The sequence below is a fragment of the Metopolophium dirhodum genome, chromosome 3 (assembly GCF_019925205.1).
Source record: "Metopolophium dirhodum isolate CAU chromosome 3, ASM1992520v1, whole genome shotgun sequence".
NCBI classification, from domain to species: Eukaryota; Metazoa; Arthropoda; class Insecta; order Hemiptera; family Aphididae; genus Metopolophium; species Metopolophium dirhodum.
The window spans coordinates 33,478,433-33,493,297 of NC_083562.1; the positions used below are offsets into that span (position 1 = coordinate 33,478,433).

The window sequence follows — 14,865 nt, forward strand, 5'->3', positions numbered from 1 at the left end:
TTTACTTTTTTGAATGATAACATAGAGTTTTGATTCCATATTCCCAAGCAGAATATTTGTCTAAGTATTTCGAAACATAAAAATCGAATTTAGAGCGAGTAGTTTATGAGTTATAAGCAGGGCTCCGGACTTAAGGCATTTATACCATACCACTCCGCTCATCAGAATGTTGAACACCTATAACTCCTAAACTGCTCGCCCTAAATTCGATTTTTATGTTTCGAATTTAGAATAATGCACAGTTTCCTTTTCAAAAATGCATTTTTTTTCTACTTTTTTAATTTAATAAAAAATAATTAGCACATTTCTAGTTTAATTGCGTATGTTGGTTGATGGGACAATTAAATAGCTTTGAAATAAAAAAAAATTACGTCAAAACGTTGAAAAGTTTTGAAAATATACAAACAAATGCGTGATAGTACGGTTTTGATAAAAAAAAAAAAGTTAATATCCCATAACTTAAAAAGTAAAAAAGTTAGACCCAACCTGTTGAGTGGGTGATGTATATGCAAATATTTTTATTCTTAAACGCCCTATATGTACTTATATATTGCATATATTGTGCGCCGGGCAACACCTTAGGTTCGCGCGAAGTATTTAAAACAATACGTTACGAACATTTATATTTTATATACATCTCATATTAATATTATTGTATTAGTATCCACGCCGATTTTTATCGTAGCCCGTACCCTAGAATATATAGATATTAAATATTTTACTTTATTTATGATTATAATATTATTCACTTTAATATAAAAATAATATAATGACGTACATAGTATGTGATAGGTATCGAGGTTTTATGTTTAGCCAGTGAGTAACCTCTCATTTTTGGATAGAAAGATATTATTATTTATTTGTAACCGAATTCGACCATTTATATTTAAGGCTTTTTCTTTATTTTTTCGGTTTTCCCGACGCTTTTAAAAACTACTGGGAATTTTTTACTCTCGAACCCCCAAATACCCAACTAGATTCACTTTCCTACCATAAGAGATGGTTAAGTAAACAATCTAATTGTTTTACTGCCCCAAAAGGTGACAACACACACAAAAGATAAAAATATGATATACATCATTGTAAAATCAATAGATTCATTGTTAGTTGTTACATTAAGAGTCTAAAATTATAAATCATGTACAAATAACTGTGTTGGATTAGGAAAAATGTAAATTATAGTTTTATTTGAAATGTATAAAAAATGTCACTCAGTGTTCTGGAAGACTATTGAGAATTTACAAAATTACTTATAAACTCTGTTTAATGCGATACACTGTGTTCACATTTAACAAACAGTATAAATATCCAAAAAATACGTGAAAATTACATTTTAAATGGAAAATAAGTTAGTAATGAAAAACACACTTTTTCAACAGCAGAAAATTATTTTTATTAATAGTATAAATAAAAATGTTACAAAGTGTAATAATTTACACATGATAATACAAGTATCTATAATTAAGTATGTATTATAATTTTAATATTTAAATTTCTCTAGTACATTAGTCATTAAAAATGATATACCGATGGAGTGTATCAGAATGAAATGTCATAGTCTGAGAACTTCATTGAGTTTATCCAGGGCCAGCCTAATAAAAAAAACAACAAATTGTTGAATTTGAATAATAAGAATATATAACAAACATTAGAATTGCAAATTACAAATATTTCAACATACTTTGCCTGTGGATGTGACTTATCTATTTCCATTGAAACTAATTTCGACTGGTTTAAAAATGGTGTTAATTCTTTGGGGGTAGTGTTTCCATATGACAACCATGAACTAGGTAACATACGAGCAATCTAAAACCGTTAAACATTTTCAATGTTTTAAATGTAATGTGTCTATTATTAAAAGTTAATAAAAATGTACCATTGTAATTTTCAAAATAGCTTCTAGTGGCTGTAACGTTCGGACAGATGTTAACAAATATCTGTTAAGTATTTGATTTATGGCTAAATCTATTAAAACAACGTCTTCAATAATTCGATGCCAAGTCAGTATATTGCCCAGTAATTTTACAGCCATGTTAAACTGTCTTTGAAAAAATACATTCATACGACCAGTATTCATTACTCTGAAAGAAAAAATATTTTTAAATCATAGACTTTATAAATGTTTAAATTAACTCACTGTCTAGAGGATATTGGAATAAACACGTCATAATCAACCGCATCTCGTATTCTGTCCACTATATTGGTCATCAACATCATTAATATTTTACTATCTGGATCAATAGTTGGGTACATGTCCAATATATGCTTAACAATACTACAGATATGTTTGGTCTGTTTTGATGACAATGGATCCCATTGACTTGTAACCATTTCTATAAATTAAAAAGTAATCATTTTTTTTTTTAATGTTAAAATGTTATGTTTGGAAGCATACATACGATCAATTTTGATGAGCACAACTTTTTCTATGATTTTAGGGATTAATTCTAAATCAACATCTTTTATTAACTGATCAACATTATTATTTCCTTTCATTGTATACGTTTGCATACTTTTATACCAAAACATATCTTCCAACTTCAGATCATCCTATAAAAATTACACATACAATGTATAAACAGCCGTGAAAATAGGATGGTTTAATTTCTATCAAAATGTATGTAATCATTATAAAATCGATAAATATAATATTATGGATTGTATAATACAGTAAAACCAATATTAAACGGAATTTCATCAACTAAAAGAAAAGAATTTATATTATTTCATGTGTAAGACATATTGGAACATTTAAATACATATTTAAAATGTATACTAAAATTAATATTGTTCTCAAGTTTTTCTTGCACAAAATGGATTACATAGATGATCCATTTTGTTATTGAAAAAAATGTTTGTGTTACATTTTTTATGGGAATGTAAAGCAAATACTTGGTATAAATAATTTTACTGTATGATTGCAACTGTAAAACTTGAAGTTCATATATTATACTTCTAAAAGATATACCTCCAACGGATTCCATGTAAGCATTTCTATACGAACAAAAGGTCCCACTAGCTTAGGTAAACACACATTTACATAAGCTTCAATATAGCTTTCCAAGTACTTGTTTTTCCATTCTAGCATATGTTTTAACACTAAATCAACTGATGCAAATTCCTCAAGAACATCGTCCAATAACAGGTTTGAGTCACTTTTAATAATCTCTAAACACAAAATAATCACATATTAAATTCAAATATCTTTAAATGTAATTAATATTTGTTACAATAATTAAGGAGTCCAGTAAAATTTATAAAATTATTTGTACCTAATTGATTTCTAAATGCTGACGCATCTGTTTCAGGAACTTCTTCATCGCTAGACATTCCATCAGCATGTTTACTAATTGCTTTTATTTCTCTCATTCTCATACGTCTGATACGACGACCTTCACGCTCTGCAGCTCTTCTTTGCTGTTCTTCAGATCTTGTATGTGTTGTTGGAGTTCCTAATTCTATTTGAAGGTTTAAATTTAGATCTTTAAATAGATAATATTAATTAGTAATTACTATTTATTGAAGATTCTTCTGCTTGATCTCGAACATCTTGTCTACGCCTGGCTAACAAATCTGTACGTCTTTTTTCATACATCTTTGATATACGTTGTTCCAATCCCACAAGTGAAGGAATCTATTTAAAATCATTTGATTTAGTTGGCAAAAGTACATAGTAGTATAGTACAAATAATAACAAGTAATTAAGACATTAACGAGTAATGTAATTGATCTAAGAAGTCATAAAATTATAAACAAGAATAGACAAATATGTAAATAATAAAAAGTTATAGGTTAATTTATATGAGCATTATAATAACAGCTTATTCAGACAGTAAAATAATATTAAAATCAATAATTGATTTTATTTATACACGCTAAAAATATATCCATTAGTAGGTATTATTATTAATAATATTTGGCTTAAAAAATTTTTTATATCATACTTTTCACAAAATACAATAAAATGTAATTATTAAAATATTTGCTGTATTTTGTTATTATATTAAAAAATGTATATTGTAAATTGTACACCCATATCAACATATTAAGTATTCACTAAAATAAAGTTAATAGTTTAACATTTTTTTTTTTTTGCTAGAGTAAAAATGATTCTATTAATTCTTTGACAGTAGTCTGTCTATTGAATAACATCACTAAAATTAGAAAACACCCCTACCTTTTCATCAAGACATTCTACCAGATCAGTGACGTACCCACGCAAATCTTGATAAAACTGAAAACAATCAGCCAATTCTGGAACATTCATTTTTAGCTTTTCATTTCTACTCTTAATCTCTGGTATTTCGTTTATCATATCTTCAAAATATTTGTGATCTGGATTCTGATTTTTTTTCATCTCACTAACTCTGAAATAAAAAATACAGATAAGACTTTGTAACTATAAACTTATTACATATGATATACATTTCTTTTGATTTATTTATGATATCATCTAAGTTCATTGTAGTCATCGGTGCTTGTGGAGCGTACGAGTCGGAGAATCGAGGTTTTTGACTCATTACTATTGGAATCATAGCTTGCTCTTGTATAACCATATTGTTGTACAGGACACTCATGCCGGTAGATTCTTGTTGAGCAGCAGCTAACTGTGATACTGTTACTCCTTTCCTTATTTGTTGAGTTTCCCAATCATTGTCTTCATCAAGTTCATCAGGGTCTTCAAACTCAGTGTTGTTAGTGTGATCTAAGTTCAATTTATAATTTTAAACCATTTAAATAGTATTAATGTAGTACTAGTATAATTAAATATTTTAATTACCAGCCATGGTAGTATGTAAGCTTTTTTTTCGATCCTCAGCTTGACTAACAATTCCTGACATAACAATAATACCATCATCATCACTATCTTCTAATTCATCTTCTTCTCGTGTTAAACGTCGACCAGTAATTTGTTCATTTTCAGCTTTTGACTCACTAAAGCATTTATTTATTTTTATTTATATAAGTTGACTATAACAAGTATTTTATGAAAATACTTATGAGATTGTGAAGATATTGGTATAAAATCTTCTCCCAAATCACGTGCTTGTTGTCTTCGTTTTCGAGCAGCATGAATTAATGCTGCGTCGGGAATTTGTCCTTCTGGAAGTAAAATTATCACATTACTCATTAAGAATTCAATATAATTTTAAACTAAATTTCTGCCTTCTTCTAAATATATTTGGTTTGATTATTCCTCTTTTTTTATGATTCCAATATAATCTATTTGCTAATTTGTTAAATAACAATATTATGAAGAGGTAATTTTTAATTTTCTTAATAGTTTTTCTAAGCAAAGGAAAAACTAAAGACAACCTGCTGAAAATATTGATAAATTTTAATAAACGCAGTTTTAAACATTTAACTCAAATTCAAAAAGAAATTGTGTTTTTTTTTGCTTAAGGCGCCCAGTGCCAATGTAATTTTGTCCGCAAAAATACACTCTACAGTAATAATGATCCTGTTCTGTAGAAACAATCAAATTTAAGGGTAATATTCTTCAGGCCGCATTGAACTATGTTTTTCAATATTATAATCTCAAACTTTATACCCAATGCCTAAAAAAAAAACCACGATTCTAAGCTTTTATTTCAGATCAAAATATGAAAAACCGGAATCGGCCCTCTTAATAATTACATTGCTTTCATATTTTTAACAATAATTAGACCACATTACGAGTTACTATAGTTTATCTTTTATCTTAATTTATTTAATTTGGTCTTACAGTTTTTAAATTTGTGCTTGTAATAATCCTCAATCGAACAGTTTTTAATATATAAGCGAATTCTTACTTTTTAATATTATTTTAACTTGGTCAGGATTAGAAAATCTATGAGATGAAGAACTGTATGAATCAGGTTCTTCATCTGATGATACATAGCCAGCCATTTCAGCAGCTCGGCCCGTAAGCATTATTTCCTTTTCAACAGGTTCAGACTAAACATATTAAACAAATAAAATATAAAACAAAATTATGAATTTGATATAATTTAACAATGAATTACGTTCACATTTTTTTGTTTTTCATCAACAATAGGTTTCATTGTATCAGCAATAGCTTTGGATTTCTTGCCATTTTCTACTTTATCTCTACCCATTTTTTCTTTATTCATTTGCTTTTTTATTTTTTTACTATATGATGATTTTTTAACTTTGAATTCTTCGCCATCATCACCTTAAGAAATACAGTTATTACTCCATGATTAATATTTAATAGTTTATTCAAAAAATACTCACATTCATTTAACTCATCACCAAAACTCAAAGTGTTAACTTTCTTTATTGTCTTTTCTTTTAGTGGTTTTGGCATTTTCAGTACTGTATCCACATCCATTTTTTCTTCATTTTCATTGTCCTGAAGACCGTCTGAGTCTCTTACACGTAGGTTTCGTTTAGGCTTCCTAAATTGCATAGCCATTTATAACGACGCTTTAAAAAAACAAAACTTAATACTATAGATAAAAATTAACGACTTATTCTTCACAAAGACAGTAAAGTAATTAATATTTAATGGTGTTTGGTACAATTCAGAAAATTCATACATGAATTTGTATTTTGTATATTGTATGATTATACAAATACAAATACAAATTACGGTTCAAGTGATTGTTGATAGCATAATCAATATCAAGAATGACCAATTCACAGAAAATAAATTCCCTCAAAAGATAATAAAAATATACCTAATACAGGTCAATGCAAACCTAAATGCTGTATTTTATGTATTTTATTATCTTTAGGAGCAGCAGACAATTTAAATACATCAATCTCTGAGCGTAGTTCAAGGGCGGATCGCGGATCTGAAGCTTGTTTAAAGGGGTGGCGAGTAGGAATATTTTTGAGTGATATATAAAGTACAATAAAAATTGTATATCTATATTAATTAATAATTAACTTATATGAGAATCCAAGTTCAGTTTAAATACTCTGAACAAACATCGATTAAAAATTATTGTAATTAATATGATTAATTAAATGATCTTAGATGCAGTCACGATTAAATATAGTCTAGACTATAACTTATAGTATACAGTATACTGTATAGACTATCTTTAATCGTGGACCGTGGTTACAGTTTATAAGATAGACAAGAATGTACAATCTGTAATAAAATGTATACAATAGGTAATAATAATATGGGGGGTAAAGTAAACAGGACTGGAAGCAGGGGCGTAATTAGGGGAAGGTTTAGGAGAATAGATCCCCCAAAACTTTTTTTACTGCTAACATTTTGATCAAAGTATTGGTAATGACTTAGAAACTTTATGCGCTAAAAACCAATGAAATATGTACATACGTATGCACTAAAAAAAACGCAAATATGCAGTATAATATGCATATATTATTTTATAAAAATATATATTTTAAGGTATAATTATGAAAAAAAAAATATTTTTGAATCATAAATATTTTATTTATATTTTTTTTTTTTTTGCTGATTTGGAGCTGTTATACTAAATCTATTCCCAGAATCTAATTTTAAAAAAATTTAACTTATCGAATACAGTGATTATTAAATAATGTTAGGTATTAATTAGTATTCATCCGACATATTTACAACATCACGCATTTTTTCATAGTATTTACAATAATAAAGTACTGCATTGATGCAGTTTTAATATAAAATGCATTTATATACTTAAAATCTTTAAATATGCAAAATCATATAAATTTAGTAAAATATGCAAAAATATGCAACATAAATTGTTGTATTTCAATAGTATGGTTCATGAAACGAATTATTTTGTATCCAATCAGATTTGAAATATGCGGCTTTCTGAGAAAGATGCAATATGCAAAATATGCTGAAATGCATAAAGTTATAAGCCCTGCTTATCACGTATTAGACAACATACGTATAGCCACATAGGTACACTGATTATCAAGTTTGCTAAAAAATCCCATATTTAATTTTTTTTATTTTATTAGTTGGATTAAAGAATGAATATATTTAATAACTTAGAGGGGCTTAAATAAAACTAGAGGGGGCTAAGCCTCCCTAGACCCCCCCAAATTGCGCCTATGGTTGGATAATATACGTATATTCGTTGGTGTGCGAGCCGGATCGGTAGCAGGTACTTTGCGATTTTGATCAAAATAAATTAACAGAGCTGATAAAGAAACGAACGTAACGAGCGTTGGTACATGGCGAAGGTTATCGCCGGACTGGCTTAGATCATATTATACAACTATAGTTATAGTATATGATCTTAGCCTAAATATTATTATGATCAGAAATATAACAAAAAATATATAATAATATAAAATATTTAATATTATACCTATGGCTCGCGGCCCAGTACCATGCTGCTCGCGGCCCACAAGTGGTTCTAAGGTAATACGGTAGGTTCGCCGGAGAAACTCCAGGGTTGATTGCCACGCTAAAACAATGAGACTATTGCTACTATCGCCGTGCGTATAGGATCTAAAAACCATACAGTTTAAAATATTTATTCCTATGCCACGTAGGGTTGTTCTGAGAACCGTCACAATGCATAGTTTTATATGAAAAAATACTTTGCCTTGGACTCCTTGGAATTTTTTTTTTTTAGATGGAAATATTTTTTTGTAAAATTGATATTAATAACCAAAAATCTAAATACAAGAATATTTATGAAAAATTATCATGACGTACTCTTCAAAATAATTGTTGGGTCAATATTCATTCTACATGGCAGTCGACCTGTTAAAGAGTAGGTACTAATAATTGCTAGAAAAAGAAATATAAGGTAAGTAAAAATATTATCCGAGTGCTCTGAGCTTTCTATTAGAATTCGAAATACCTATCAATAGGTTAAATAACGATCCTTGTGGATTATTTTAGTAATTTTAAGGTACATTTTTATTAGTAACATAAATAATAATAGCGTAATAGGCGTCAGCTATATTGAAGCCAATTCTAGTTTATACTTCGTATCGTTTATAGTGACAATTTAAATCACAAGACAACGTATACCAATAACTATAACAGATAATAGGTGAAATTCATTATACCTAATATTAAAAATAACAACACAAGGACACAGGGTTAGTTCACATCAATTTTATATGTTGCACATGGGTCAGAGAGAGAAAACAAATGGTGCGCTGACATCCCTCTTGAACCTTTAATGTTAGCTCCATGCCTCCATCTCATATTATTTGTTATAAATAATACCGGCTTGTGCAAATTATAAATAAATGCATACAGTTCTCATTTTTAGATGGATTAAATACTTAAATTAGTTGATAATGTATACAATTTTTTCTGATAGATGGAGCTCTCAAAGGAACGTTTGACAATTTTAGTTACGGCAAATATGACGGGAACCAACAAGAAAAAACTTCTTGTAATCGGGACTCCTAAAGATCCTAGAAGTTTTAAGGGAATAAAAGATTTACCTATTCAATACAAACATCATCAGAAATCTTGGATGAGAAGTTCAATTTTTAAACACTTTCTGCTGCAGTGGGATATGTATTATTTCAAAAAGCATTGGTTTTAATTGACGATTGTCCAGTTCAATTAGAACTTAATAAACTTAGATCAATTAAGGTGGTCTATTTTCCCTACAAGTCATGATATTAAACCAATGAACCAAGGCATAATCAAATTTCTTAAGTTTCACTTAAAAAAAAAACTTATACTTCACCATGTTAAACAAATTGAAAATATATCAATTGCAAAAGTCAATATATTCCAAGCAATTTGCATGTTGGAGTCAGCATGGGAGCAAATTTCATCAAAAATGATTACAAATTGTTTTGGTAATGCCAAGTTAAAAGAAGTAGAAGAAGAATCAAATAAAGAAGAAAGTTTGGTTTCTTGGGCTGCAAATTTACTTATTTATGATGCCAAAGCACTTCAGCAATTCAATTATATAGATTCTGAACTTGTTAGTTCCAGTCAATTATTGGGTGCTGAACATATTAGTCGTGGTAATAATGAAGAAGAAATATGTAAAGAGAAACAGACAATGATGAGGAAGTAGATACAGGAAAAGAAAAAGTTACATTGAGTCAAGCATTTGATGCACTAAACAAATTAAAATAATTTAAGCAACTAACGAATATTTTTCAAAAAGTAAACAAATTCAAATACTATTAGAAAATAAACTCTACAAACAACTAAAATCGCAAACCAAAACTATTTAAAAAAGTTAATATAAATTTGTTGTTATATTAATTATTTTTAAACATTCATTTTCACAGATCATTAAAAAATAACCAGTATGGTTTATGATAGTATTTTTATATCTACTTTAATTGGTATCGGGAATTATTTTGGGTACTTTAACAATATTGGGTGCAAAGCCCAAGTATAAATGTTGTTAAATATTGGTAATAAGTATAAATCACTCATTAAAATATTAGAAATATATTACATATAATATGGGATTAGGTAATACCAATAATACCAAGTCTACACGGAAACCTACATATAAAAATATTTTGGATTGAAAGTATGTAAAATAGGTCATAGGTATGTAGTAAATCCTGCAATGATAAAATATTAAATCGTTTGTAATTTAAATAATTGTTATATAAAATTGTTAAATGATTAAAACATTTTGAAAAAACTGCAGTCTTAATAATAAATTTCCAACAATGTATATAATATAATATGTATACATTTTACAACAGATTTAGATGTTGGGTATACTTAAGTTTATATTTAACCAATAGATCTGGTACTTGTTGTTGTATTTGTTGCAGTTCCTTCCCGTATAGTTTTTCGCCTCAGACATACTTTAAATGCAAATCCCACTGCCCTACATAGTCGGTCGCTCTATTTAAAATATTAACAATTATTTTTTTTTTTTTCAAATCAAGTCAAATTTATATTATGCTTTTAAAAAAATAGAGAAAGTACGTACCGAAAAATCTGTAACAATAATCAAATAACACAGCCATCGGTTATTGCGAGAGTCTCTGCTGGTATAGAATAACTGATCTGTGTTGTCCGCAGTCGAAGCACAAAATATAACATTTTCAACAGTTTGAGCCAGAATTAAATTCTAAAAAATATATACTTTCTTATTTAAAATCTGATCATTAGTCTGGGCTAAAAATGTTAAATGGATATTTAAATGCTATGAATATTTTAAGATTCATATTGACATATTGTATTAATTTATGATATTTAAAGGGATTGAAAACGGACAACATTTGAGGAGTTTAATATAAATATTTTTCTAAGATCATGCGTTGGGATTTGATACTTGTAAATATGTACGTAGTAACTACTTACTAGTAACTAGTAAGTGATAATTTATAGTCCAAATGTACAACTACAAGTAACCACGTGCATCGTGTGTATGAACGATAAAGAAATAAAAAATTCATTTTTTTTTTTTGAGGGGTATTTAATTGATTTTTTTTAGGGGGGGATAAGCCCCCCCACTATTTGCACTACTGACAATAGGTAATATTTATGACTAAGGGAACAAATATATTTAAAACATTGATAAGAGAGTGTGCTTATGCGAACTTATTTGATTATTTAAATGTAAGCTCAATTTAAAAAGAATTAGGCCTCCCCTACAATTCGACTAAATCTTCCTCTATACTTATAAATTATAATTATTTATAGGTAGCTCGAGTGCTAAGTTTATGTAGAAACATGATATTATATATCTATATAGACTCTTTTACACAGATATAATTAACATACAAAAATATTATTGAATTATATAATATTATAACCTTTGATTTTTTTTCAACAATTCTTAATTCGTAACCAGTTATCCACAAAATAGCAGAATTTGGATGAGAAATTCCTGTTTTATATTCCTGATATAATTTAGCAAATGATTCACGACATATTTGTGAATTTGTGGGTTCCGATACTTCAACGCATCCCAAATACTAGAAAAATAAAAGGTAAAAATGTGTAATCCGACACTTAATAAATATAATTTATATTGTATAGGTAACACCTTGTAATTATTAGTATTTAATGCTATGGTTATTATGTTATACTTACGCCAACGTTAAAAGAACAATCTCCATCCAATATGCTGATTTCGTCTTGGGGCCATCGATTAATCGTATCATTTACGACTTGTCCACAATTTCTTCTTCTATAATTTATCATTTTATTTTTCTCAATATGTCTAAATTGACTACAAGTCAGCAGTGCCGGCGATATAAACCAACTACAGTGGGTTAAAACAAAAATATCGGATTATTTTTATTATTATGGTTATTGATTTTGGCAAGTTATATAAGTCGTATTATTATGACGGGATACACAGGACAACACCAGACGTGGATGCGAGTACGCACTATATGTCATACACAGTACGTCATCAGGTCGTAGTGTAGTACATACAGTGGCGGATTTTCAAAATTTTTTTGGCGGGGTCCTAAAAATAATATGTATTTAAAATGTATTATTTTTATTTTTATAAAATGAGTTAATTATATATGTATATATCAGTTTCTGCCCCCCCCCCATCATAAATCCGCCACTGTGTACATATAATACAGAATAATATTATAATATTTTTCGAAAATCTAAAAAAACAGTAGGTAAACACATTTCATCTTCTTATTCTTGTACATTATAATTCAATATAATATTATATAGGTACCTTATGCAGGTCCTTGCCGAACGAACATTGGTATAGGGCACTATATAATGCACTATGGGCCAAATGCATAAAACGTATGGTAATAAATGATAAATTGATAATGGTTGGAAATTCCAGTAATTTGTATTGGTAAAGGTAATTATAATAGGTAGTTAACCGTAAATCGTCATGCTTTTTTAATGAGTTTTCACTGGGCGACAAAAAATATATTCTCAAAATAAATATTAAATTATAGTATGGTATATGATTTCATGCTCGCATCTCATATTTATTAAAAATAAAAATATTAATGCAATAATGCTATAATGTAGACTATAGAAGTAAATGGTAAAAGTTAATAAAAGTGAGTTATAATTTATTTAAAATACTAGATATAGGAATTATAAGAATAACTGTATATGTAATATACTAATATAGTTTTCGAAAATGCCATGGAATAGGTTTGACCGCGGTTGGACACAACGGCATAACGTGATACTCATTAGTCATTTCTGATTATAAAGTAATATCAATATAATATCATACATAGTATACCTACAAAGAAAAATATATATTTTAAAGTTTTGACACAGTAAAAATATTTCCAGTTGTTTTATTTACTTTTTTATGGAATAGTATGTTCGTCGAATACAGCGGCCGGCATTGGGCACTGTGAACCGTGAAGTACTGACCTATGACGACGACCGGATGACGCAACGGTCGTATACTCGATCATGGGTATTTGCGGAATAAAATAATAATATTATAACGGCATAACGACTTTAAATCGAATAATAATTAATGATAAAATATGGATAACGATTAGCATTTAGCGGTATATCAGTCATCGACCATCGGATGAAATTGGAAATACGAACGCCGAGCAGCTGATTATGTTGACCGAGATCGTGAAAACGAAATAATTGACATCGGTCGTGCCCAGATTTCAAAGAGAAATCACGCGTAACCTGTTTTCTCCTACTCAAGTAACGCGTGATTCGTCTAATGTGTATACTGTGTGCACTATCGAAAAATCATATGGGTCTAAAACTCTAAACTAAAAGTATAATTTTAAGAGGATGTCAGCGCACTATTTGTTTTCTCTCTGGCCCGCGCGCACCATAGGCAAAACGCATTAACGGAGAATCATTTTTTCTATGTTTTTAAGTGTAATCTTGGAGTAAAATCACGCAAAAGAGATAGTGAATAATATTTTTGAGGGACTGACATATCGATTTTATATTTTATTGTTATTTGACTTTCAAAATAAACAAAAATATGTTGTACATTAAAATTACGTTTAAATTGTTTTGAGACAATATTTAGACAAACCGATATGATATTCCCCTAAAAAACAAATAGTGCGCTGACATCCTCTTAACTTGGTCAGTAGATTTGTCGATGCTAAACTAAAAGTATGATTTTAACTTGGGCAATACAATACGTTATAAAGGAAAATAGTTCTCGTTTTAATGGTTTTATGTTTGTTAATTGTCATTATTAGTACATTAGTAAGATAAGTAATCTAGTGTAGAATGCAGACTGAGGTCTGCGAATTGTGACACTAACGCGTCTGATTCCGACCATCGGCCATTGCTATTTTATAGCTGGTATGCGCCATGCCCGTCAAGTCTCGGACAATACTTGGTGTACTTTTAAGTCACGTCCGCAAAGATGAGGGAAATTTAATAACTCGCTTGACAATTTAAATATAAAAAAATCTATGATGCTCAAAATAAAATATTCTTACCTTAAACATTTGATAATACAAATTTACTCGAATATTACAAATAACGGAGGAAAACGGATTCTCCGGAAAATGTGCAATACATTATACGTTATTACTTATTATAAACGCAGACACCCAGTTATATTATTATGTTTTTATTTAGCGATAGTATTTGTGTTGTGTCTACGAATACGTAGTACGTACACACATGCTTGCTCGCTTGAGCTGACTCAGGACACGACTGTCACTACTCACTATTATATTATACTAACTATACTATTATAATATCGAGTGACGTGTATTCTTCCGTGGTGCCATTGTCACAGTCCACAGATCACACTATCGTCTATCATAGGCCACAGTGTCACTCCGTTGAACATAGGTCATAGACCTAATCGGTGAATGAACAAATAGGGACCTAGTCAACACACGCGGATACGACGTCCTATTATTATCCTATTAGTCTATACAGAATACCTATAGTCAATAATCATGATATAAACAATAGTAACAACAACTGTCGACAAGGTATGATAGGAACTTTTTGACGGTCAGAACCTTCAGTTAGTACGTGACTTAGCG

At 29.0% G+C, this 14,865-nt stretch overlaps 2 protein-coding genes across 5 annotated transcripts; both read right to left on the reverse strand.

Annotated features, from left to right (window-relative positions):
* Nucleotides 1-1,376: 1,376 nt before the first annotated feature.
* LOC132941802 (PAX3- and PAX7-binding protein 1-like) lies at nucleotides 1,377-6,604 on the reverse strand. 2 transcript variants are annotated; one of them, XM_061009979.1, is made up of 15 exons: nucleotides 6,238-6,604; nucleotides 6,012-6,175; nucleotides 5,793-5,937; nucleotides 4,998-5,103; nucleotides 4,781-4,935; nucleotides 4,426-4,705; nucleotides 4,178-4,367; nucleotides 3,514-3,634; nucleotides 3,273-3,458; nucleotides 2,969-3,168; nucleotides 2,400-2,550; nucleotides 2,138-2,333; nucleotides 1,877-2,081; nucleotides 1,682-1,806; nucleotides 1,377-1,592 (listed from the first exon to the last, which is right to left on the reverse strand). In XM_061009979.1, the coding sequence occupies exons 1-15, from the start codon at nucleotides 6,416-6,418 to the stop codon at nucleotides 1,553-1,555; spliced, it is 2,445 nt and encodes an 814-aa protein (XP_060865962.1). In that variant the 5' UTR covers nucleotides 6,419-6,604; the 3' UTR covers nucleotides 1,377-1,552. The 2 variants fall into 2 exon arrangements, with proteins under 2 accessions (XP_060865962.1, XP_060865961.1); XM_061009978.1 differs by having other exon boundaries at nucleotides 6,006-6,175.
* Nucleotides 6,605-10,485: 3,881 nt separating this feature from the next.
* On the reverse strand, nucleotides 10,486-14,524 carry LOC132941037 (protein numb-like). 3 transcript variants are annotated; one of them, XM_061008885.1, is made up of 6 exons: nucleotides 13,176-13,492; nucleotides 12,576-13,109; nucleotides 11,966-12,137; nucleotides 11,686-11,847; nucleotides 10,857-10,997; nucleotides 10,486-10,768 (listed from the first exon to the last, which is right to left on the reverse strand). In XM_061008885.1, the coding sequence occupies exons 3-6, from the start codon at nucleotides 12,074-12,076 to the stop codon at nucleotides 10,655-10,657; spliced, it is 528 nt and encodes a 175-aa protein (XP_060864868.1). In that variant the 5' UTR covers nucleotides 12,077-12,137; nucleotides 12,576-13,109; nucleotides 13,176-13,492; the 3' UTR covers nucleotides 10,486-10,654. The 3 variants fall into 3 exon arrangements, with proteins under 3 accessions (XP_060864868.1, XP_060864869.1, XP_060864867.1); XM_061008886.1 differs by lacking the exons at nucleotides 12,576-13,109; nucleotides 13,176-13,492 and adding an exon at nucleotides 14,305-14,524; XM_061008884.1 differs by lacking the exon at nucleotides 12,576-13,109 and having other exon boundaries at nucleotides 13,176-13,489.
* Nucleotides 14,525-14,865: the final 341 nt, after the last annotated feature.

What these genes read in the sequence shown, in the direction of transcription:
- LOC132941802 (XM_061009978.1), bottom strand. Translation starts at nt 6,418, where the DNA reads ATGGCTATGCAATTTAGGAAGCCTAAACGAAACCTACGTGTAAGAGAC. An exon ending in AGCATTTAGAAATCAATTAG is followed by an intron (nt 3,169 to 3,272) that starts GTACAAATAATT and finishes TTTTGTGTTTAG; the next exon opens with AGATTATTAAAAGTGACTCA. An exon ending in TTACATGGAATCCGTTGGAG is followed by an intron (nt 2,551 to 2,968) that starts GTATATCTTTTA and finishes TAATTTTTATAG; the next exon opens with GATGATCTGAAGTTGGAAGA.
- LOC132941037 (XM_061008886.1), bottom strand. Translation starts at nt 12,076, where the DNA reads ATGATAAATTATAGAAGAAGAAATTGTGGACAAGTCGTAAATGATACG. An exon ending in TTGTTGAAAAAAAATCAAAG is followed by an intron (nt 10,998 to 11,685) that starts GTTATAATATTA and finishes TATATTTTTTAG; the next exon opens with AATTTAATTCTGGCTCAAAC. An exon ending in TTATTGTTACAGATTTTTCG is followed by an intron (nt 10,769 to 10,856) that starts GTACGTACTTTC and finishes TATTTTAAATAG; the next exon opens with AGCGACCGACTATGTAGGGC.